A 21,517-nucleotide genomic window follows, 5' to 3' on the forward strand; every position below is an offset into this window, starting at 1 on the left:
GGAATAATTACAATAGATTCTTATTAATAAGAATGCATTGCATTTCAAAAATTTTTTTTAAAAATATAAAACCTATGCACCAATGTCTATAATAGAGACATTAGGATCCAAACTTTCATCCATACAGAGTATCTAGATGTGGTGCATTTCAAAATAAATCAATGTGGTAGTAACAAAAGATCAGCTTCATGGAATGGGTCGGCCTAATTGAACAGATATAATTACACTCTGTTAATATCCATGTGGACTATGTAGAACGTCATCACTCTTATATGTACATGACTATGATAGTTCTGCGTTTCTTTCCATCCTGGAATCTGAGGACTGATTTCCCTAAATGTCTGTGATCCAAGGGATTTCAAAGAGATTCCTCCAAAATGTTCCAGAGTGAATTTCATGAGCTGTTCAGCTGGACCCAGCCAGCAGCTTGGAGTTAGGACTTCATCTTGGATGACTTGCTGAGGGGAAATCCACCCCCCGTAAAACGAGGGCCAGTTGGTTTGGCCATTGAGAAGGCATTCTCCATGCCTATTCTGTCCTTGTTCCTATAAGAGAGGAGGTGAAAGTTAACTTCCTTACCACCTTTTTCCTCTTCTATGTTTGATAGTTCTTAGGGTGAATTAGCCACTGAAAACTGCTTTGATCAAAGCTTCCAGTTTGAGACAAGGTGGTGGTTTAAATCTAATTAGGTGTTACTGATAACACACAGAATTAGGGAAAGACACAATTAAATGTGCTTTCCTCATGTTGATCTAAATACGGACAGAAGGCCTCATAAGAGCTCAGACCCTGTGGACTGGAGGCTCCTGACTTGTAATCATCTTCCAATTTTATAAAGCATTTGTTTAGTTCCAAAGATCAGTCAGAAGAATCCTTCTCTTGGCTCAATTATAATGACTAATTCATCATTTATCAACTTTTATAATCCAAAGTTTCAGTGGAAACATAAATATTTATCACACACACAAGGTATCTTCATCAAACTTGGACATTTATAAAATACAAATTTTCCTATAACTTTAGATGAGCAGCAGTTATTATTAGAAATAGTTTAAGATACAAGAAAAGCTGGGAAAGATAAATAAGATAGTACATTTGGCAATAGATAAAGGAAATTCTAATCTACAATGTATCTTCTATGCAGATCTTCTTTAAATACCCACACATACACACACACATACACACACACACACACACATTCAGGTTTCCTGCAGAGGTATCTTAAATTTATACAAATTACCCATTGAATAATTAGGGGTCTTATGGAAAACATCTTTGGAGTCCCTTTTTAAAAATAAAAACTGAGCAAACTACTAAGACTAAAACCAATTAGATTTGACTAATAGAAGTGATTTACTTCAGGGAAGAGAATTCTACCTTTTGCAAAAGAATCTGAATTGTACTGCAGACTCTAGACCAGTCTGGAGGTCCAGAGGAGGGGAGTCAAGGGCAGGTGGGTAGGAGTGCAGGTCAGGACTGGAGCATGATAAAAACAGGGTTTGAGAAAAGTGAAAAAAAAAGGCAAAAAGGTAAAAATGATATGAGTTGCTATTTTATAAAGAGTATATGTGAGGAGAATATCCACAGAGATTATTCTAAATTATTCCATTTGAAAAGAACCTGCAGAGAATTTGTTAATCAATCTAGCTGTCCCTTAGCAGAATTGATTTCATTATCATAAAAAGCCGTCCTCCATAAATAGGACAAAAGCTTTAGCCTTGAGTGGGTCCAGCAAAGAAGATTCCTTCAAGTACTGTGACAACTTGTCTACCTCCTGACTGTTGCTAGATGCAGGCAGTGCCCCCCTCCCCCTGCCCTCTCTCTCCTTAAATAACCTAAAATTTCCTCTCCGAAGGAACTTAAGCTTAATGCTTCTGGCCTGATCTAAGTTGACTAACGGGAATAATGTCTCCTTTATACGATCTTCTTAATGTATTTATAGACCATCTTAATGACTCCCTTCAGCCTTCTTTCTTCCAGTCTAAACCATCTCAGCACTTTTGTTCTTGCCTGGGCATATTTTCCTTCAGCTCTTTAATCTTTTTTTTTTTTTCCCCCTGTTCTCCCATGAACTCATAACTCTCTGTCTCCCTCCAGTTTATGGATCCCAACTAAATGGAACGACCAAATGATGCCCTAGCCAGGTCAGATTGGCCACAAGGATTGAGGATTCAAGGCAAAGGCAGAGTCTAGAGCAATGCTATCTGATAGAACTTTCCATGATGGTGGAAAAGCTCTGTATCTGAGCTGCCCAACGTGGCATCCACTAGCCACACATGGCTACTAAATAGGTGAAATGTGACTAGTGCAATTAAGGAACTGAACTGCTAATTTGATTGAATTGCAATTCACTTTAATTTAAATAGCCACAAGTGGCACACTGCCCGGGGGCAGTGCAATTCTAGTGGATGGGCCATTGGGAGGGAATGAGCTATCAGAGGGGTGTCCCTCTGTCAGCATGCTCCCTGTGTCCAGAAAACTGTGTGTGCCTGGCCGGGGGATCAGTAAGGTCAATGGAAACTAGGCCAAATCCCAGGGCCAAGGCAGGGGAGTTAATGAGCTCTAGGAAGGCAATTAACTGTTTAGCCAAGCCAGCTGTTTATAACTGTTTCAACTGGACCACTGGTCTCCAAAATGGAGTGCGTGAACTCTACAAGATGAGTGGGATGACCTGTTGGCAAGTGGCAAGAAGATATTAGAGATTAAATATTTTATCTTTGAAAATTAAAAATCTTTCTTTACTAATAATTACTCACAAAGTGACAATAGTATTTGTGTGTACTTTATAAATTAAAATATATTGGAGGTAAAAAACTATTCCAAAATAGTATTTTTTTAATTTTAAAAACTATATGCATATATATTAGGGGGGCTGCAAGTTCAAAACTGTTTTTCTGATAAGGGTGCACACTCAGAAAGTTTGAAGGTCACAGAGCTAGACAACTGCCTCACGTGGAAACTAGACATGACATTCGATAAGCACAACTTTGGTGTCCTAAAAGAAAACTACAGTGTTTCTACTCCAACATTCATTCAATTCACATCATTAATATCAGTGGTTCTCAAACATCAGTGTGCATGGAATTCACCTAGAGAGCAAGTAAACTGCAGCTTTTTGAGGCCCATCCAGAACCTGCTGAATCCAAATATCTGGAAATGGGGCCTAGGAACCTGCATGTTTAATAAATCTCAACAGTGATTCTGAATCAGATAGTTGCTAGACCCACACATTAAGCCAGACCCATCTAAATTAGCTATAGTTTTTAGCAATATTTTAGTCTACCAAGGAACTGGCATCTAAATGTGGAATGGGGGAATATTCTGATTTACAAAAAGGATAGATTTTTACTGGCAAATGAATTCGCATCCAGCTACTTTAAGTAGCTGTTTGCCACTAATGGATTATTGGTGGATGCGTTCAAACCCTGTTTCACCATGTCCTTGAAACGCCCATGTGAATGAAATACCAAGCCTGACTTTCAACTCACAATGTGAGCTTCTACAGAATGAACAAGATGATTTGGGCAATGCACACAGCCAAGGTTCAAACCTGCTGATTCATCTGGGCCCACTCACTCACCCCAGGATTAGGCAAAAAATAAAAAAGTGAAAAGAACATTTACTCTTCAACATGTAGGCATCCTGAAACCCAAAATATTCACCTGATATCTGCATTATCATCTCCTAGAAGAATGCTCATGCCGATACCCTACAGCAGATACTGAAGTCAGGTACTAGACATAGAAATGGTTCAGAGACAGTTTATCTAAAACATAGGTGAAAATTACTTGTGAACTGCTCATAATTACAGTGGTTTTAAATGTGAATATGCTTCAGCCCATACAAGGCTAATCGTGAACCTCCTTTGCAGACATAGCTTTGGAATGATTATCTGCAAACCGTGAGAACAGTGTGGGGAAAAAAATCACACTAGGTTTCCTCTGCTCCACACGAGGTCCACCAGTGAGCTGATACTAATGAATCCCTGTTAGGGTCCTAAGGAGGGGTCTCAGTATCAGAGGAGACACCCATCTTGCTCTGACACCAGCCCACTGAAGAAAGTAATTTGCTCACCCCTGACTTAGTTTACCCCAGTGAAGTCTGTGACTCTGTGACTGTCTGCAATTATTTTCTTATCAGGAGTTAACAGGCACAACGAAACTAGAACATTTGACTAATTCTTACTTCTGAATGTATTCTCTACGTTTCTGAGCAAGGTATTTCTTCTTTAAGTTCAGCAGTTCATTGCTAAGTTTCTCGATCTCATACTTATATTCTTGGCTCTGTGATTCATACATATTCAATTCTGAAGACAAAACCTAGCACGACAAATAAAGCAGCATTAACAGAAGATACGTGGTGAGACAATATCCTTTTCTGAAAAATCTTTTTAATCTGCGGCCACTTACCTCAGTGAGGCTAGAGATACAAAACCATGCCCAGGTTTAACAGTTAATCCGCACACTTCTACCAGTTCAAGGTATGTATCTGGGTAGAAGTCTGACGGAGGTCTGAAGACTCATAATCCAGTGGCAAACAATGGAACCTCATTCCCCTGCTTTAAAGGAGAACCATCAGGCACAGGCTCACATATGAATGGTGTAATGTGGTTCAAGAACACTGTGAGTCAAAACAGAAAAACTCCCAGACATACAGCATAAAATTGCTTTTAAAGCCTTTTTTTAATAAAGCATTCAGAAAAGTCATTACGAGGGAGCGTGATTCATCTGAGGATTATTGTAAAAATTACTCAGAATCATCCTGCCACCACCACCACTCAGTAGGTATTCAATTTATATGTTTTCCAAGGTTTTTGTTCTGCTGAATGTCAATCACCTCTTTACTGTGCCCTTTGGGACTATTCACAGGTTCTCTCTTTATCCCAGCACTGGGACTTACCTCTAAGAAGCAGGGGGCTATGACATCTGCAGGGAGAGTGTACTGCATGCGAGGGGCTCTAATAGGAAGCCTAATTACCTGCCTCTTGCACTGCTATGTTCAGTAGATGCTACTGGTTTCAGGCTGGACAGGGAAAGAGGGAATTTACTCACCTAAATGGATGTGTAGAGCACACTAAAGTGAGGGGTACCCCCAAAAAAAACCAAGGGGAAAAAAGGGAGGCTACTGTCCTAAGGGGCATGCAATAGATTTGATTTGTTTTTCGTCTAGTTCTGCATTTTTTAAAAATTTGCATAAAAGGTGGATCTTTATCTTTCGAGTGTTCGTCTGCTTCTGAACTCTTTCCTCTTAACTGCTGTGAAAAGGATTCTGACGATGTTATCATGAGCTAAAGAATATGATTTTCATGTTGGAAGAAAAACTGTCTTCAGCCATAAAAAGAAATGAAATTGAGTTATTTGTAGTGAGGTGGATGGACCTAGAGTCTGTCATACAGAGTGAAGTAAGTCAGAAAGAGAAAAACAAATACTGTATGCTAACACATATATATGGAATCTAAAAAAAAAAGGTTCTGATGAACCTAGGGGCAGGACAGCAATAAAGACGCAGACGTAGAGAATGGACTTGAGAACACGGGACGGGGAAGGTTAAGCTGGGATGAAGCGAGAGAGTAGCACTGACATATATACACTACCAAATGTAAAATAGATAGCTAGCGGGAAGCAGCTGCATAGCACAGGGAGATCAACTCGGAGCTTTGAGACCACCTAGAGGGTGGGATACGGAGGGTGGGAGGGAGGAGATATGGGGATATATGTATATGTATAGCTGAATCACTTAGTTATACAGCAGAAATTAACACACCATTGTAAAGCAATTTTACTCCAATAAAGATGTTAAAAAAAAAAAAAGTTAAACTCTTAGGAACAAAGACTTTGTTTCCAAACAATGAATGTGGAATTTTCTAAAACAGCCCAGATAATGAGGACAAACTGGTGGACAGGCTTGGTATTATCCACCCCTGAATCTTCCACCAGGGGTCACATGTCATTCAGAGCAAAAATCTGGATATCCTCAGATAAAGGTTTAAAGTAACAAAAGTCTCCTATGAACCACTGAATACAATCCAGCGCTAAGTATGCCTATCTGAGAGTAGTGTAAAGACATGTGCTTTTCTAATTTACACCCACCTCTGAGAAAATAAGTTTTTATTTTATTTGATATATTCAATTGTTTAAAGGGATGAAAATAATCAAAAGATTATGCCTCCTGCAAAACTCAAATTATGTCTCAGGATACTCATGTAAAATGAATGCTTACAGTGAAGCATAAGTTGAAAATTAATGCTCTCATTACATTTCTGTTTCATCTGCCTTTTTTACGTAAAAGGATGTGATTTTACAACATTCTATTTGTGAAAGGATTAGTACTATATTAGTAGCGTGGCATCTATTTTACCCCAGGCAGAAAGGCAATGATTATTACCATCATTGCACAGGAAAGTGCGAGAATTCAGCTGGCATGTGCTACATTCTGTGCATGTGTGTGTATAAGGCTTCCCTAACATGCCAAGAATATCTAAGTACTTTTTAGGAGGTAAAGCTGAGGATATAGTGGGAACATACAGTTTTTGAGAAAACTTTAAAAAGGCACATATAATAGTAAAACATTCCATCTCCCCAGCTAATGTTCTTATGTCACTTAGAAGGGAACTTACGCTAACAGAATCCTAAAATGATTTTACTTCCCTTTCATGGCTTCTTATTTCATAGATGGTCATGAAGCAAGGTTCCTGGGGACTGGGGAGTAGCCTGTGTTTTGTGTACATGTATTTCAGGCGGAATGAATAGTAAAAACCTGCTTTGACACAATGATCTGCTTCAGTGGGCAACGGTGTTAAAATATTCCCTCTGTTCTTTCCCACCATCCAAATCCTCTAAATCATCTTGAGATAATCTATACAAACCTTGTTCCCCAAATTTCTATCCCATTGCCATCATCCTCTCCCCAGCTCTTTCTCCACTTGTTCATCTCCCTGTTTTGTGGGAGTCTATTAGTTCATTAGGAGCGGAAGGGTAGCTTTAAGGCTTGCCCTGTGCCTCCCGGGACTGGAGCACTAAAAAAGCTGATATCAAAGGAGGACAGAATTTGGGAGACTGGCTCCTTGTGCTGAGGCAGTAGACTTGTCCACGGGTATTCCCCAGAGTGTGTCTGTCCTTCAGCCAGGAAGGAGCAGAGGCTACCACTTACTTTAAGCTGCTTGGTCTTCTCCCGCAGCGTGTGGCGGTAGATCTGTAGCTGCTCTGCAGCCTCAGGCCCAGGCTGCCGGGCCAGGATGTGCTTTAGTTCCACATACAGTTTCTCCTTTTCCTGGTGGAGAGTATAACCACAGGTGGAGATAAATAACCCCAACAAGACAAGGGAAGTGCCTTTAACAGCATGGTCAGGATGATTTGGGATCATCCTAAGGCCCTTCTCAGCTCCACACTGATTACATTCACACGTAGATTCATTCAATCAAGCATCAAGCCACATAGGGACCTGGCACTGCCCACCAGCAGCCTTGCAACTCCCAGGTTGTGTGGCAAACCACATGGGAAGCCTACCCTGCCCTCCAGTGGACTTGCAACAACTGTGTGAGGAATGGCCTCCCAGACAGCCTGGCCAGGGGCCAGCTCCACCTGCCAACATGCCCACAGTAGTCAGCCCTGCCACAACAGAAGGACACATGCAGTCCACAAAGGGGGCACCACTAGAGCATACAGCTCTGGTGACCAGAGGGGAGTGTGTTGCTGGGCCCTAAAGGATATTTCCTACATAAGGCAACTTCCCCAAGATTGGAAAATGTAACTGATGTACCTAACACGTAGAAATAAACACAGAGAATTGGGCAAAATGAGGAGATAGAGGAATATATTACAAATGAAGGAACAAGACATAACCTCAGAAAAAGAACTAAAGGAAGTGGAGATAAGCAATCTATCCAACAAAGGGCTCAAGGTAATAATCATAAAGATGCTCACTGAACTTGGGAGAAGAATGGATGAACACAGTAAGAATTTCAACAAAGAGTTAGAGAATATAAAGAAGAACCAAACACAGCTAAAGAATACAATAACTGAAATTAAAAATACACTAGAAGGAATCAACAGTAGATTAGATGGTACAGAGGAACTATAAACCAGAAGACAGAGTAGTGGAAATTACGAAGCTGAACAGAAAAAAGAATAAAAAAAAAAAAAGGATAGTTTAAGAGACCTCTGGTATAACATCAAGTGTAATAACATTTGCATTATAGGGATCCCAGAAGGAGAAGAGAGAGAGAAAGGGGCAGAGAAAATATTTGAAGAAATAATAGCTGAAAACTTCCCTAACCTTGGAAAGAAAAGACATCCAGGTCCAGGAAGCACAGAGAGTAGTCTCAAACAGAATCAACCCAAAGAGGACCACACCAAGACACACTGTAATTAAAATGGCAAAAATTAAAGATAAAAAGAGAATATTTAAAAAGCAAGAGAAAAGCAGCTAGTTACATACATGGGAATTCCCATAAGATTATCAGCTGGCTTTTCAGAAGAAACTTTGCAGGCCAGAAGGGAGTGACGCAATATATTCAAAGCGATGAAAGGAAAAAACTTACAACCAAAAATTCTCTACCCAGCAAGGTTATCATTTAGATTTGAAGGAGAGATAAAGAGTTTTACAGATAAGCAAAAGCTAAAAGAGTTTAGCACCATTAAACCGGCTTTAAAAGAAATGTTAAAGGAATTTTTCTAGGTGAAAAAGAAAAGGATACAACTAGAAATATGAAAATTATGAAAGGAAAGATCTCACTGGTAAAGCTAAACATACAGTGAAGGTAGTAAGTCAACAATGTATAAAGCTAGTAGGAAGGCTGTAAGATAAAAGTAGTACAATCGTCTATATCACAATATGTAGTTAAGAGATACACAAAACAAAAAGATGTAAAATATGACATCAAAAACATTAACCGTGGTAGGTGGGGAATGAAAATGTAGGGTGATTAGAATGCATTCAAACTTAAGAGATCAGCAACTTATAATAATCACATATATATATCACATATATATATAAATATATAATAATAGATACACACACACAAAATGAGAAAGGCATTCAACCGTAACACTACAGACAGTCATCAAATCACAGGGGAAGAGAGCAAAAGAAAAAGGAACAAAAAACTTTAAAAAAATTAACAAAATGGCAATAAGTACATACTTATCAATAATTAAATGTAAATGGACTAAATGTTCCAATCAAAAGACATAGAGTAGCTGAATGAATACAAAAACAAAACCCAAATTTACGCTGCCTACAAGGGATTCACTTCAGATCGAAAGACACACACAGACTGACAGTTAGGGGATAGAAAAGAAACAATAAAGATCAGAGCAGAAATAAATGAAATAGAGAAATAATAAAGAATCAGAGCAAGGATGGCCATCTGCTGGTTCACCTGTTGGATGTCCCAGAGGGTATCCATGGGCACTTTAATGGTAGTGCTGTCCAGCCATCATATGAAGCTGTCAGATATGCCAGACAGATGTTGCTCAACGTCACAAGGCAGGCAGATGATAACCTCGTAGAAGGTACCACAGCGATCAGTTGCCATGGCAGTGCACTATGGTCAGCTTTTCCTGCTTATATTCTCTCACCCTGAAGTTCCCCTGTTATCTGGTTCTTTCATTCGCGGTCATGTGGGGGGGAGCATAGCAAGTGGTACAACCGGAAGTGGAGATTGCATCAGCCAGAAATGACTCAGCAGGAAGTGCATCACTGGAAGTTGAAACGTTATCAAAGCACAACAGGGCAGGGCTAGGGTTGGGGTTAACCTCACCAATGGGAGTGAGCAGGGCCACCTTTGAAGAGAGAGAGAGGACCCAAATAAACAAAAAATCAGAAATGAAAGAAAAGTTACAACCAACACCACCAAAATACAAAGGATCATAAGAGATTACTACGAACAATTAGACGCCAATAAAATGGACAACTTAAAAGAAATGGATAAATTCCTAGAAACATACAATCTCCAAAACTGAATAATGACAGAAGAAATAGAAAATATAAACAGACCAATTAATGAAATTTAATCGGTAAAAAAAATGCCCAACAAAGAAAAGTCCAAGATCAGATGGCTTCATAGGTGAATTCTACCAAACATTTAAAGAAAAGTTGATACTTATTACTCTCAAGCTACTCCAAAAATCTGTGGAGGAAGGAACACTTCTTTTTTTTTTTGATTTTTAAATTTTATTAATTTTTTCATACAGCAGGTTCTTATTAGTCATCAATTTTATACACATCAGTGTATACATGTCAATCCCAATCGCCCAACTAAACACAACACCATCCCCACCACATCCGCGGCTTTCCCCCCTTGGTGTCCATACGTTTGTTCTCTACATCTGTGTCTCAACTTCTGTCCTGCAAACCGGTTCATCTGTACCATTTTCCTAGGTTCCACATATATGTGTTAATATACGATATTTGTTTTTCTCTTTCTGACTTACTTCACTCTGTATGACAGTCTCTAGATCCATCCACGTCTCAACAAATGACTCAATTTTGTTCCTTTTTATGGCTGAGTAATATTCCATTGTATATATGTACCACTTCTTCTTTATCCATTCGTCTGTCGATGGGCATTTAGGTTGCTTCCATGACCTGGCTATTGTAAATAGTGCTGCAATGAACATTGGGGTGCATGTGTCTTTTTGAATTACGGTTTTCTCTGGGTATATGCCCAGTAGTGGGATGGCTGGATCATATGGTAATTCTATTTTTAGTTTTTCAAGGAACCTCCATACTGTTCTCCATAGTGGCTGTATCAATTTACATTCCCACCAACAGTGCAAGAGGGTTCCCTTTTCTCCACACCCTCTCCAGCATTTGTTGTTTGTACATTTTCTGATGATGCCCATTCTAACTGGTGTGAGGTGATACCTCATTGTAGTTTTGATTTGCATTTCTCTAATGATTAGTGATGTTGAGCAGCTTTTCACGTGCTTCTCGGTCATCTGTATGCCCTCTTTGGAGAAATGTCCATTTAGGTCTTCTGCCCATTTTTTTGATTGGGTTGTTTGTTTCTTTAATATTGAGCTGCATAAGCTGTTTATATATTTTGGAGGTTAATCCTTTGTCCGTTGATTTGTCTGCAAATATTTTCTCCCACTCTGAGGGTTGTCTTTTCGTCTTGTTTACGGTTTCCTTTGCTGTGCAAAAGCTTTTAAGTTTCATTAGGTCCCATTTGTTTATTTTTGTTTTTATTTCCATTACTCTAGGAGGTGGATCAAAAAAGATCTTGCTGTTATTTATGTCAAAGAGTGTTCTTCCTATGTTTTCCTCTAAGAGTTTTATAGTGCCCGGTGTTACATTTAGGTCTCTAATCCATTTTGAGTTTATTTTTGTGTATGGTGTTAGGGAGTGTTCTAATTTCATTCTTCTACATGTAGCTGTCCAGTTTTCCCAGCACCACTGATTGAAGAGACTGTCTTTTCTCCATTGTATATCCTTGCCTCCTTTGTCATAGATTAGTTGACCATAGGTGCGTGGGTTTATCTCTGGGCTTTCTATCCTATTCCTTTGATCTATGTTTCTGTTTTTGTGCCAGTACCATATTGTCTTGATTACTGTAGCTCTGTAGTATAGTCTGAAGTCAGGGAGTCTCTTTCCTCCAGCTCCATTTTTTTCCCTCAAGACTGCTTTGGCTATTCGGGGTCTTTTGTGTCTCCATACAAATTTTAAGATTTTTTGTTCTAGTTCTGTAAAAAATGCCATTGGTAATTTGATAGGGATTGCATTGAATCTGTAGATTGCTTTGGGTAGTATAGTCATTTTCACAATTTTGATTCTTCCAATCCAAGAACATGGTATATATCTCCATCTGTTTGTATCATCTTTAATTTCTTTCATCAGTGTCTTATAGTTTTCTGCATACAGGTCTTTTGTCTCCTTAGGTAGGTTTATTCCTAGGTATTTTATTCTTTTTGTTGCAGTGGTAAATGGGAGTGTTTCCTTAATTTCTCTTTCAGATTTTTCATCATTAGTGTATAGGAATGCAAGAGATTTCTGTGCATTAATTTTGTATCCTGCAACTTTACCAAATTCATTGATTAGCTCTAGTAGTTTTCTGGTGGCATCTTTAAGATTCTCTATGTATAGTATCATGTCATCTGCAAACAGTGACAGTTTTACTTCTTCTTTTCCAATTTGTATTCTTTCTATTCCTTTTTCTTCTCTGATTGCCATGGCTAGGACTTCCAAAACTATGTTGAATAATAGTGGTGAGAGTGGACATCCTTGTCTTGTTCCTGATCTTAGAGGAAATGCTTTCAGTTTTTCACCATTGAGAATGATGTTTGCTGTGGGGTTGTCGTATATGGCCTCTATTATGTTGAGGTAGGTTCCCTCTATGCCAACTTTCTGGAGAGTTTTTATCATAAATGGGTGTTGAATTTTGTCAAAAGCTTTTTCAGCATCTACTGAGATGATTGTATGGTTTTTATTCTTCAATTTGTTAATATGGTGTATCACATTGATTAATTTGCGTATATTGAAGAATCCTTGCATCCCTGGGATAAATCCCACATGATCATGGTGTATGATCCTTTTAATGTGTTGTTGGATTCTCTTTGCTAGTATTTTGTTGAGGATTTCTGCATCTATATTCATCAGTGATATTGGTCTGTAAATTTCTTTTTTGGTACTATCTTTGTCTGGTTTTGGTATCAGGGTGATGGTGGCCTTGTAGATTGAGTTTGGGAGTGTTCCTTCCTCTGCAATTTTTGGGAAGAGTTTGAGAAGGATGGGTGTTAGCTCTTCTCTAAATGTTTGATAGAATTCACCTGTGAAGCCATCTAATCCTGGACTTTTGTTTGTTGGAAGATTTTTAATCACAGTTTCAATTTCAATGTTTGTGATTGGTCTGTTCATATTTTCTATTTCTTCCTGGTTCAGTCTTGGAAGGTTATACCTTTCTAAGAATTTGTCCATTTCTTCCAGGTTGTCCATTTTATTGGCATAGAGTTGCTTGTAGTAGTCTCTTAGTATGCTTTGTATTTCTGCAGTGTCTGTTGTAACTTCTTTTTCATTTCTAATTTTATTGATTTGAGTCCTCTCCCTCTTTTTCTTGATGAGTCTGGCTAATGGTTTATCAATTTTGTTTATCTTCTCAAAGAACCAGCTTTTAGTTTTATTGATCTTTGCTATTGTTTTGTTTTTATTTCATTTATTTCTACTCTGATCTTTATGACTTCTTTCCTTCTGCTAACTTTGGGGTTTGTTTGTCCTCCTTTCTCTCTCTAGTTCCTTTAGGTGTAAGGTTAGATTGTTTATTTGAGATTTTTCTTGTTTCTTGAGGTAGGCTTGTATTGTTGTAAACTTCCCTCTTAGAACCGCTTTTGCTGCATCCCATAGGTTTTGGATCGTGGCGTTTTCACTGTCATTTGTCTCTAGGTATTTTTCGATTTCCTCTTTGATTTTTTCAGTGATCTCTTGGTTATTTAGTAACGTATTGTTTAGCCTCCATGTGTTTGTGTTTTTTATGTTTTTTTCCCTGTAATTCATTTCTAATCTCATAGCGTTGTGGTTAGAAAAGATGCTTGATATGATTTCAATTTTCTTAAATTTACTGAGGCTTGATCTGTGACCCAAGATGTGACCCACCCTGGAGAATGTTCCATGTGCACTTGAGAAGAAAGTGTAATCTGCTGTTTTTGGATGGAATGTCCTATAAATATCAATTAACTCTATCTGGTCTATTGTGTCATTTAAAGCTTGTGTTTCTTTATTAATTTTCTGTTTGGATGATCTGTCCATTGGTGTAAGTGAGGTGTTAAGGTCCCCCACTATTATTGTGTTACTGTGGATTTCCTCTTTTATAGCTGTTAGCAGTTGCCCTATGTATTGAGGTGCTCCTATGTTGGGTGCATATATATTTGTAATTGTTATATCTTCTTCTTGGATTGATCCCTTGATCATTATGTAGTGTCCTTCCTTGTCTCTTGTAACATTCTTTATTTTAAAGTCTATTTTAACTGATATGAGTATTGCTACTCCAGCTATCTTTTGATTTCCGTTTGCATGGAATATCTTTTTCCATCCCCTCACATTCAGTCTGTATGTGTCCTTAGGTCTGAAGTGGGTCTCTTGTACACAGCATACATATGGGTCTTGTTTTTGTGTCCATTCAGCAAGCCTGTGTCTTTTGTTTGGAGCATTTAATCCATTCACGTTTAAGGTAATTATCGATATGCATGTTCCTATGACCATTTTCTTAATTGTTTCGGGTTTGTTTTTGTAGGTCCTTTTCTTCTCTTGTGTTTCCCACTTAGAGAAGTTCCTTTAGCATTTGTTGTAGAGCTGGTTTGGTGGTGCTGAATTCTCTTAGCTTTTGCTTGTCTGTAAAGCTTTTGATTTTTCCATCGAATCTTAATGAGATCCTTGTGGGGTAGAGTAATCTTGGTTGTAGGTTCTTCCCTTTCATCACTTTAAGTATATCATGCCACTCCCTTCTGGCTTGTAGAGTTTCTGCTGAGAAATCAGCTGTTAACCTTATGGGAGTTCCCTTGTAGGTTATTTGTCATTTTTCCCTTGCTGCTTTCCATAATTTTTCTTTGTGTTTGATTTTTGCCAATTTGATTACTATGTGTCTCTGCGTGTTTCTCCTTGGTTTTATCCTGCATGGGACTCTCTGAGGTTCCTGGACTTGGGCGGCTATTTCCTTTCCCATGATAGGGAAGTTTTCGACTATAATCTCTTCAAATATTTTCTTGGGTCCTTTCTCTCTCTCTTCTCCTTCTGGAACCCCTATCATGCGAATGTTGTTGCATTTAATGTTGTCCCAGAGGTCTCTTAGGCTGTCTTCATTTCTTTTCATTCTTTTTTCTTTATTCTGTTCCACAGCAGTGAATTCCACCATTCTGTCTTCCGGGTCACTTATCCGTTCTTCTGCCTCAGTTATTCTGCTATTGATTCCTTCTAGTGTAGTTTTCATCTCAGTTATTGTGTTGTTCATCTCTGTTTGTTTGTTCTTTAATTCTTCTAGGTCTTTGTTAAACATTTCTTGCATCTTCTCGATCTCTGCCTCCATTCTTTTTCCGAGGTCCTGGATCATCCTCACTGTCATTATTCCGAATTCTTTTTCTGGAAGGTTGCCTATCTCCACTTCATTTAGTTGTTTTTCTGGGGTTTTATCTTGTTCCTTCATCTGGTACATAGCCCTCTGCCTTTTCATCTTGTCTGTCTTTCTGTGAATGTGGTTTTTGTTCCACAGGCTGCAGGATTGTAGTTCTTCTTACTTCTGCTGTCTGCCCTCTGGTGGATGAGGTTATCTAAGAGGCTTGTGTAAGTTTCCTGATGGGAGGGACTGGTGGTGGGTAGAGCTGGCTGTTGCTCTGGTGGGCAGAACTCAGTAAAACTTTAATCTGCTTGAGTGTTGATGGGTGGGGCTGGGTTCCCTCCCTGTTGGCTGTTTGGCCTGAGGCAACCCAACACTGGAGCTCACCTGGGCTCTTTGGTGGGGCTAATGACAGACTCTGGGAGGGCTCACACCAAGGAGTACCTCCCAGAACTTCTGCTGCCAGTGTCCTTGTCCCCACGGTGAGCCACAGCCAACCCCCACCTCTGCAGGAAACCCTCCAACACTAGCAGGTAGGTCTGGTTCAGTCTCCCCTGGGGTCACTGCTCCTTCCCCTGGGTCCCGATGCACACACTACTTTGTGTGTGCCCTCCAAGAGTGGAGTCTCTGTTTCCCCCAATCCTGTCAAAGTCCTGCAATCAATTCCCACTAGGCTTCAAAGTCTGATTCTCTAGGAATTCCTCCTCCTGTTGCTGGACCCGCATGTTGGGAAGTGTGACGTGGGGCTCAGAACGTTCACTCCAGTGGGTGGACTTCTGTGGTATAAGTGTTCTCCAGTCTGTGAGTCACCCACCCAGCAGTTATGGGATTTGATTTTACTGTGATTGTGCCCCTCCTATCATCTCATTGTGGCTTCTACTTTGTCTTTGGATGTGGGGTATGTTTTTTGATGAGTTCCAGTGTCTTCCTGTCGATGACTGTCCAGCAGCTAGTTGTTATTCTGGTGTTCTCACAAGAGGGAATGAGAGCACGTCCTTCTACTCCGCCATCTTGGTTCCTCGAGGAAGGAACACTTCTGAACTCATTCTACAAGGCCAGCATCACCTTGATACCATGATCAAGTGGGACTTATCCCAGGGATACAAAGACGGTTCAATATGCACAAATCAATCGATGTGATACACCACATTAACAAATTGTAGAATAAAAATAATATGATCTTTTCAATAATGCAGAAAAAGCTTTTGACATTCAACATCTGTTTATTACAAAAACCTCAACAAAGTGAATATGGAGGGAATATACCTCAACATCATAAAGGCCATAAGTGAGAAACCCAAAGCAAACTTAATGAAAAGCTGAAAGCATTTCCTCTAAGATCAGGAACAAGACAAGGATGCCCACTCTTGCCACTTTTATTCAACATAGTTTTGGAAGTCCTAGTCACAGCAATTAGACAAGAAAAAGAAGTAAAAGAAATCCAAATTGGAAAGGAAGAAGTAAAACTTCACTGTTTGCAGATGACGTGATACTACATACATAGAAAACCCTAAAGATGCTACCAAAAAACTACTAGAACTAATAAAGAAATTCAGTAAAGTTGTAGGATACAAAATTAATATACAGAAATATGCTGCATGTCTATACACTAATAACAAACTGTCAGAAATAGAAATTAAGGAAACAGTCCCATTTACAATGGCATCAAGAAGAATAAAATACCTAGGAATAAGTCTAACCAAAGAGGTTAAAGACTTATAGTCTGAAAACTATAAGACATTGATGAAAGAAAATGAAGGTGGCACAAACAAATGGAAGGATATATCATACTCATAGATTGAAAGAATTAATAGTGTTAAAATGACCATACTACCCCAGGCAATCAACAGATTCAGTGCAATCTCTATCAAAATACCAAAGGCATTCTTCACAGAACTAGAACAAATAATTTTAAAATGTGTATGGAAACACAAAAGAACCCCAACAGCTAAAGCAATCTTGAGAAAGAAGAACAAAGCTGGAGGTATTATGCTCCCTGATTTCAAACTATGCTGCAAAGCTGCAGTAATCAAAACAATATGGTACTGGTACAGAAACAGACACATAAATCAACAGATTTGAGATCTGAGATCCCAGAACTGAGATCCCAGAAATAAACCCATTTTTATATGGTCAATTAATCTATGACAAAGGAGGCAAGAATATACAATGGGGAAAAGACAGCCTCTTCAATAAATAGTGTGGGGAAAACTGGATAGGCACATGCAAAAGAATCAAACTAAACTAATTTATCAGACTTCCCTGGTGGTGCAGTGGTTGAGAATCCGCCTGCCAATGCAGGGGACATGGGTTCGAGCCCTGGTCCAGGAGGATCCCACATGCCCCGGAGCAACTAAGCCCATGAGCTGCAACTACTGAGTCTGCACTCTATAGCCCACGAGCCACAACTACTGAAGCCCATGCACCTAGAGCCCATGCTCCACAACAAGAGAAGCCACTGCAATGAGAAGCCCATGCACTGCAATGAAGAGTAGCCACTGCTCACCACAACTAGAGAAAGCCCACATGCAGCAAGACCCAATGCAGCCAAAAATAAATTAATTAAAAATATTAAAAAATAAGAACATAGAAAAGATAAATTGTATGCTTACCCACATAAAAAGAGTAAATTAAAAATAAATAAATTTTTTTTAAAAGTTGAAAAAAAAACAACTAATTTATCACACCATATACAAAAATAAACTCAAAATGGATTAAAGACTTAAATGCAAGGCCTGCCATAAAAACTCCTAGAAGAAAACATAGGCAGTAAACTCTTTGACATCAGTCATTACAATATCTTTTTGATCTGTTTCCTCAGGCAAGGGCTACAAAACCAAAAAAAACCCAAATAGAACCTGTATCAAACTAAAAAGATTTTGCACAGAGAAGGAAACTATCAACAAAATGAAAAGGCAACCTACTCAATGGGAGAAGATATTTGCAAACAATATAATCAACAAGGGGTTAATATCCAAAATATACAAAGAACTCATACAACTCAAATCAAAAAAAACCAAACAACTCTATTAAAAAACAGAGAGAAGACCTGAATAGGCATTTTTCCAAAAATGACATACAGACGGCCAACAGACATATGAAAAGATGCTCAACATCACAAATCATCAGGGAAATGCAAATCAAAACCACAATGAGATACCACCTCACACTTATCAGAATGGTTATCATCAAAAAAGACTATAAAAAGTGTTGGCGAGGATATGGAGAAAAGGGAGTACTTGTGCACTGTAGTGGGACTGTAAATTGGTATGGCCAATTTGTAAGGTGGAAAAGAGGGTGGAGGTTCCTCAAAAAATTAAAAATAGAACTACCATATGATCCAGGAATTTCACTTATGGGTTTTTACCTGAAGAAAACAAAAACACTAATTCAAAAAGATATATGCACACCAATGTTCATTGCTGCATTATTTATAATAGCCAAGATATGGAAGAAACCTAAGTGTCCACTGATAGATGATGGATAAAGAATATGTAGTATATGTATACAAAGTGATATTACTCAGCCATAAAAAATTGAAATCTTGCAATATGCAACAACATGGATGGATCTAGACTGTATTATGCTTTGTGAAATAAGTCAGATAGAGAAAGACAAATACCATATGATCTCACTTAAATGTAGAATCTAAAAAACAAAATAAAACAGACTCATAGATACATTCAACAAATAGGTGCTTGCCAGAGGGGAGGCGGGTAGGGGGAGGAAGAAATAGCTGAAGGGGATTAAGAGGTATGAACCACCAGTTATAAAAAAAATAAGCCATGGGGATATAACATACAGCATAAGGAAAATGGTCAATAATATTGTAATAACTTTGTGTGGGGACAGATGATTACTAGACTTAGTGTTGTGATCATTTCATAATGTATGTAAATGTCAAATCACTATGTAGTACACCTGAAACTAACATAATATTCTACATCAACCATATTTCAACTTTAAAAAGTTGTGCATATCCCAACCCTGATCAAGGGCCCAGGATGTGTTAGCATTTGGATACAAATAATAAGACAAATGAGGAAGAGACAGTCCCTCTCTTCCTAAACTTATGTCACATGACTGAGAGACAAGGATGGTGACAGAAGATTTCTACAAAGTGTTGTGGCCAGTAATAGCAGGGAGTGACTAACTGTTTGGAGGAGTTGGGGGAGAGTTCACAAAAATGTCACTTAAACTGTCCCTTGAAGAATGAGTAGGCATTTTCCCCAAGCAGAGAGAGAAAAGAAGGAATTTTTAGGCCAAGGTTCAGTGATAGGACAGGGGAGAGGTGAGTCCGGCTCAGCAGGTACACTAGGCAGGTACAGGAAGAGAAAATGCTGGGTGCGTAGGTTGGCACACGCGATGTGGTTTGAGACCACATCCTTTAAGCAACTGGGAGCCAAGGATGAGCCATGCCTGGGTTTGTCTTCAGAGGAATAACTCCAGCAGGAAAGCAGAGAACAGAATGAGGGGACTGCTCAGGGGACCAGTACAAGCAGAAGATGAAGAAAGCTGGACCCAAGGCCACTAGAATGGAAAGTAGGTAGATGTGAAGACACTTCTGAGGCAGAATCAGGGAGATTTGGTGAATGACCAGACAAGGGAGGAAGGAAGGAACAGGAGCCAATAGGACTTCAAGGTTGCTACCGTGGACACCTTGGGGGGTGGAGGTATTGGCATTGGAGGCGCACAAGCTGGGAGAGGGGAGGATATAGGGAGAGGGGAAGGGAACTGTTACTACATTCTCTGCTGATGATCAGTGGGTTCCTGAAATGTTAAGCTTGAGGCCCTGTGGGACTACCTAGAAGAGAAGTTGAAAATAAAGTCTCAGACTTGAGAATTGAGGAGCATGTTGGAACTAGAGGTGGATCACATCCAGAGCCATAGGAGTGGATCTGTGTACTGGGATGGCTTACAGGGAGGGCCAAGGCAACGAGATTTTTGAGAAAACTAGCATATAAGGGGTAGGTAAGTATGAGAGACCCAGAGAAAGAGAATGAGGGAGAATAATTTACCCCAAACCAAGAAAAGGCAGACGTTTAAAAAGGAAGGAAAGATTTGAATCATCAGTGACATCAAAGGGGGTAAAGAGAAGAAACAGGAGAAGGACTGAAAACAGCCTCTGGGGTGGGCTGTGAGGACCAAGCAACCTTGGTCAGAAAGGCTGGAGTAACATGTGGGGATAAAGGTCACAGAGACTGAAGAACAAGTCAGAAGTAAAAAAGAAGTGAGTCTTTTAAGAAACATGGCATGAGAAGAAATGAGATCTGGAACTGGTTTGAGGGAGTAGGTAAAAATCCAGGAAACCTAAGATATACAAATTTGTAGAACTAAAAGAAAGGACTTCCTAGGAACCCAAAGCAAATCATAATTCTATGACTTATTTAAACCAATAAGCAATACAGAATTCCCATTTCTACCCAGAAGTTTAATTGCCTGTAATGTGTTTTCAGATCCTTGAACTAAAGATATTACACATGAGCCAAGATTTATTTCTAAGGCATCTCAATTCTGGATTCCCATTTCTCTGAACTGCAGTCACTTGAACAAACACTGATAAAGACTAGCGTGTTGGGCTTCCCTGGTGGCACAGTGGTTAAGAATCTGCCTGCCAGTGCAGGGGACATGGGTTCGAGCCCTGGTCTGGGAAGATCCCACATGCCATGGAGCAACTAAGCCCATGAGCCACAACTACTGAGCCTGCTCTCTAGAGCCCACGAGCCACAACTACTGAGCCCATGTGCCGCAACTACTGAAGCCCGTGCGCCTAGAGCCCGTGCTCCGCAACAAGAGAAGCCACCGCAATGAGAAGCCCATGCACTGCAACGAAGGGCAGCCCCTGCTTGCCGCAACTAGAGAAAGCCCGTGCGCAGCAACAAAGACCCAACACATTCAAAAATAAATAAAATAAATTTATTAAAAAAAAAAAAAAGACTAGCATGTCTACTCATTTGTCTCTGTACTTTTACATTTACTTCCTTAAGGTAATTAATTATGTTTAAGGAAAAAAATATAAGTAAATGCCCTCTCATTAAATAAACATCCAATCAACTGGAAACTAATTTTTACCTAGAGCTAACTAATCTTACCACTGTCATCAAATAATCTGTTTTTGCCAGAGAACATAAATGTCATCTAAAAAATAGGTAAAAGAAAATTCATTAACCAGTCATTGTTACCATTTGTTTTAGTTTTCCCTAGCCGAATTATAGAAAATTTATAACAAATAACATGACTCTACTTTCAAAAGAGTGTATGCAAGTTAAAAATTAGTCAGATGGGATAAGCTTCTGGAGAAACAAATATCAAGATAATACTCACGAGAGGACCTTCAAGATGGCGGAGGAGTAAGACTTGGAGATCACCTTCCTCCCCACAAATACATCAAAAATACATCTACATGTGGAACAACTCCTACAGAACACCTACTGAACACTGGCAGAAGACCTCAGACTTCCCAAAAGGCAAGAAACT

The 21,517-nt window shown here is 39.2% G+C and overlaps 1 protein-coding gene across 1 annotated transcript in view; it reads right to left on the bottom strand.

Moving 5' to 3' along the window:
* Positions 1 to 407: 407 nt before the first annotated feature.
* CFAP58 (cilia and flagella associated protein 58) overlaps positions 408 to 21,517 on the bottom strand; it is a 111,105-nt gene continuing 89,995 nt past the window's right edge. Inside the window, exons 17-19 of the mRNA XM_061189768.1 lie at positions 7,150 to 7,269; positions 4,186 to 4,319; positions 408 to 545 (exon numbers count right to left, since the gene is read on the bottom strand). Of these exons, the coding sequence (XP_061045751.1) occupies positions 434 to 545; positions 4,186 to 4,319; positions 7,150 to 7,269 (366 nt within the window). The 3' untranslated portion in view covers positions 408 to 433. The remainder of the gene's footprint in view (positions 546 to 4,185; positions 4,320 to 7,149; positions 7,270 to 21,517) is intronic.

Source organism: Eubalaena glacialis, chromosome 1, assembly GCF_028564815.1.
Source record: "Eubalaena glacialis isolate mEubGla1 chromosome 1, mEubGla1.1.hap2.+ XY, whole genome shotgun sequence".
NCBI lineage: Eukaryota > Metazoa > Chordata > Mammalia > Artiodactyla > Balaenidae > Eubalaena > Eubalaena glacialis.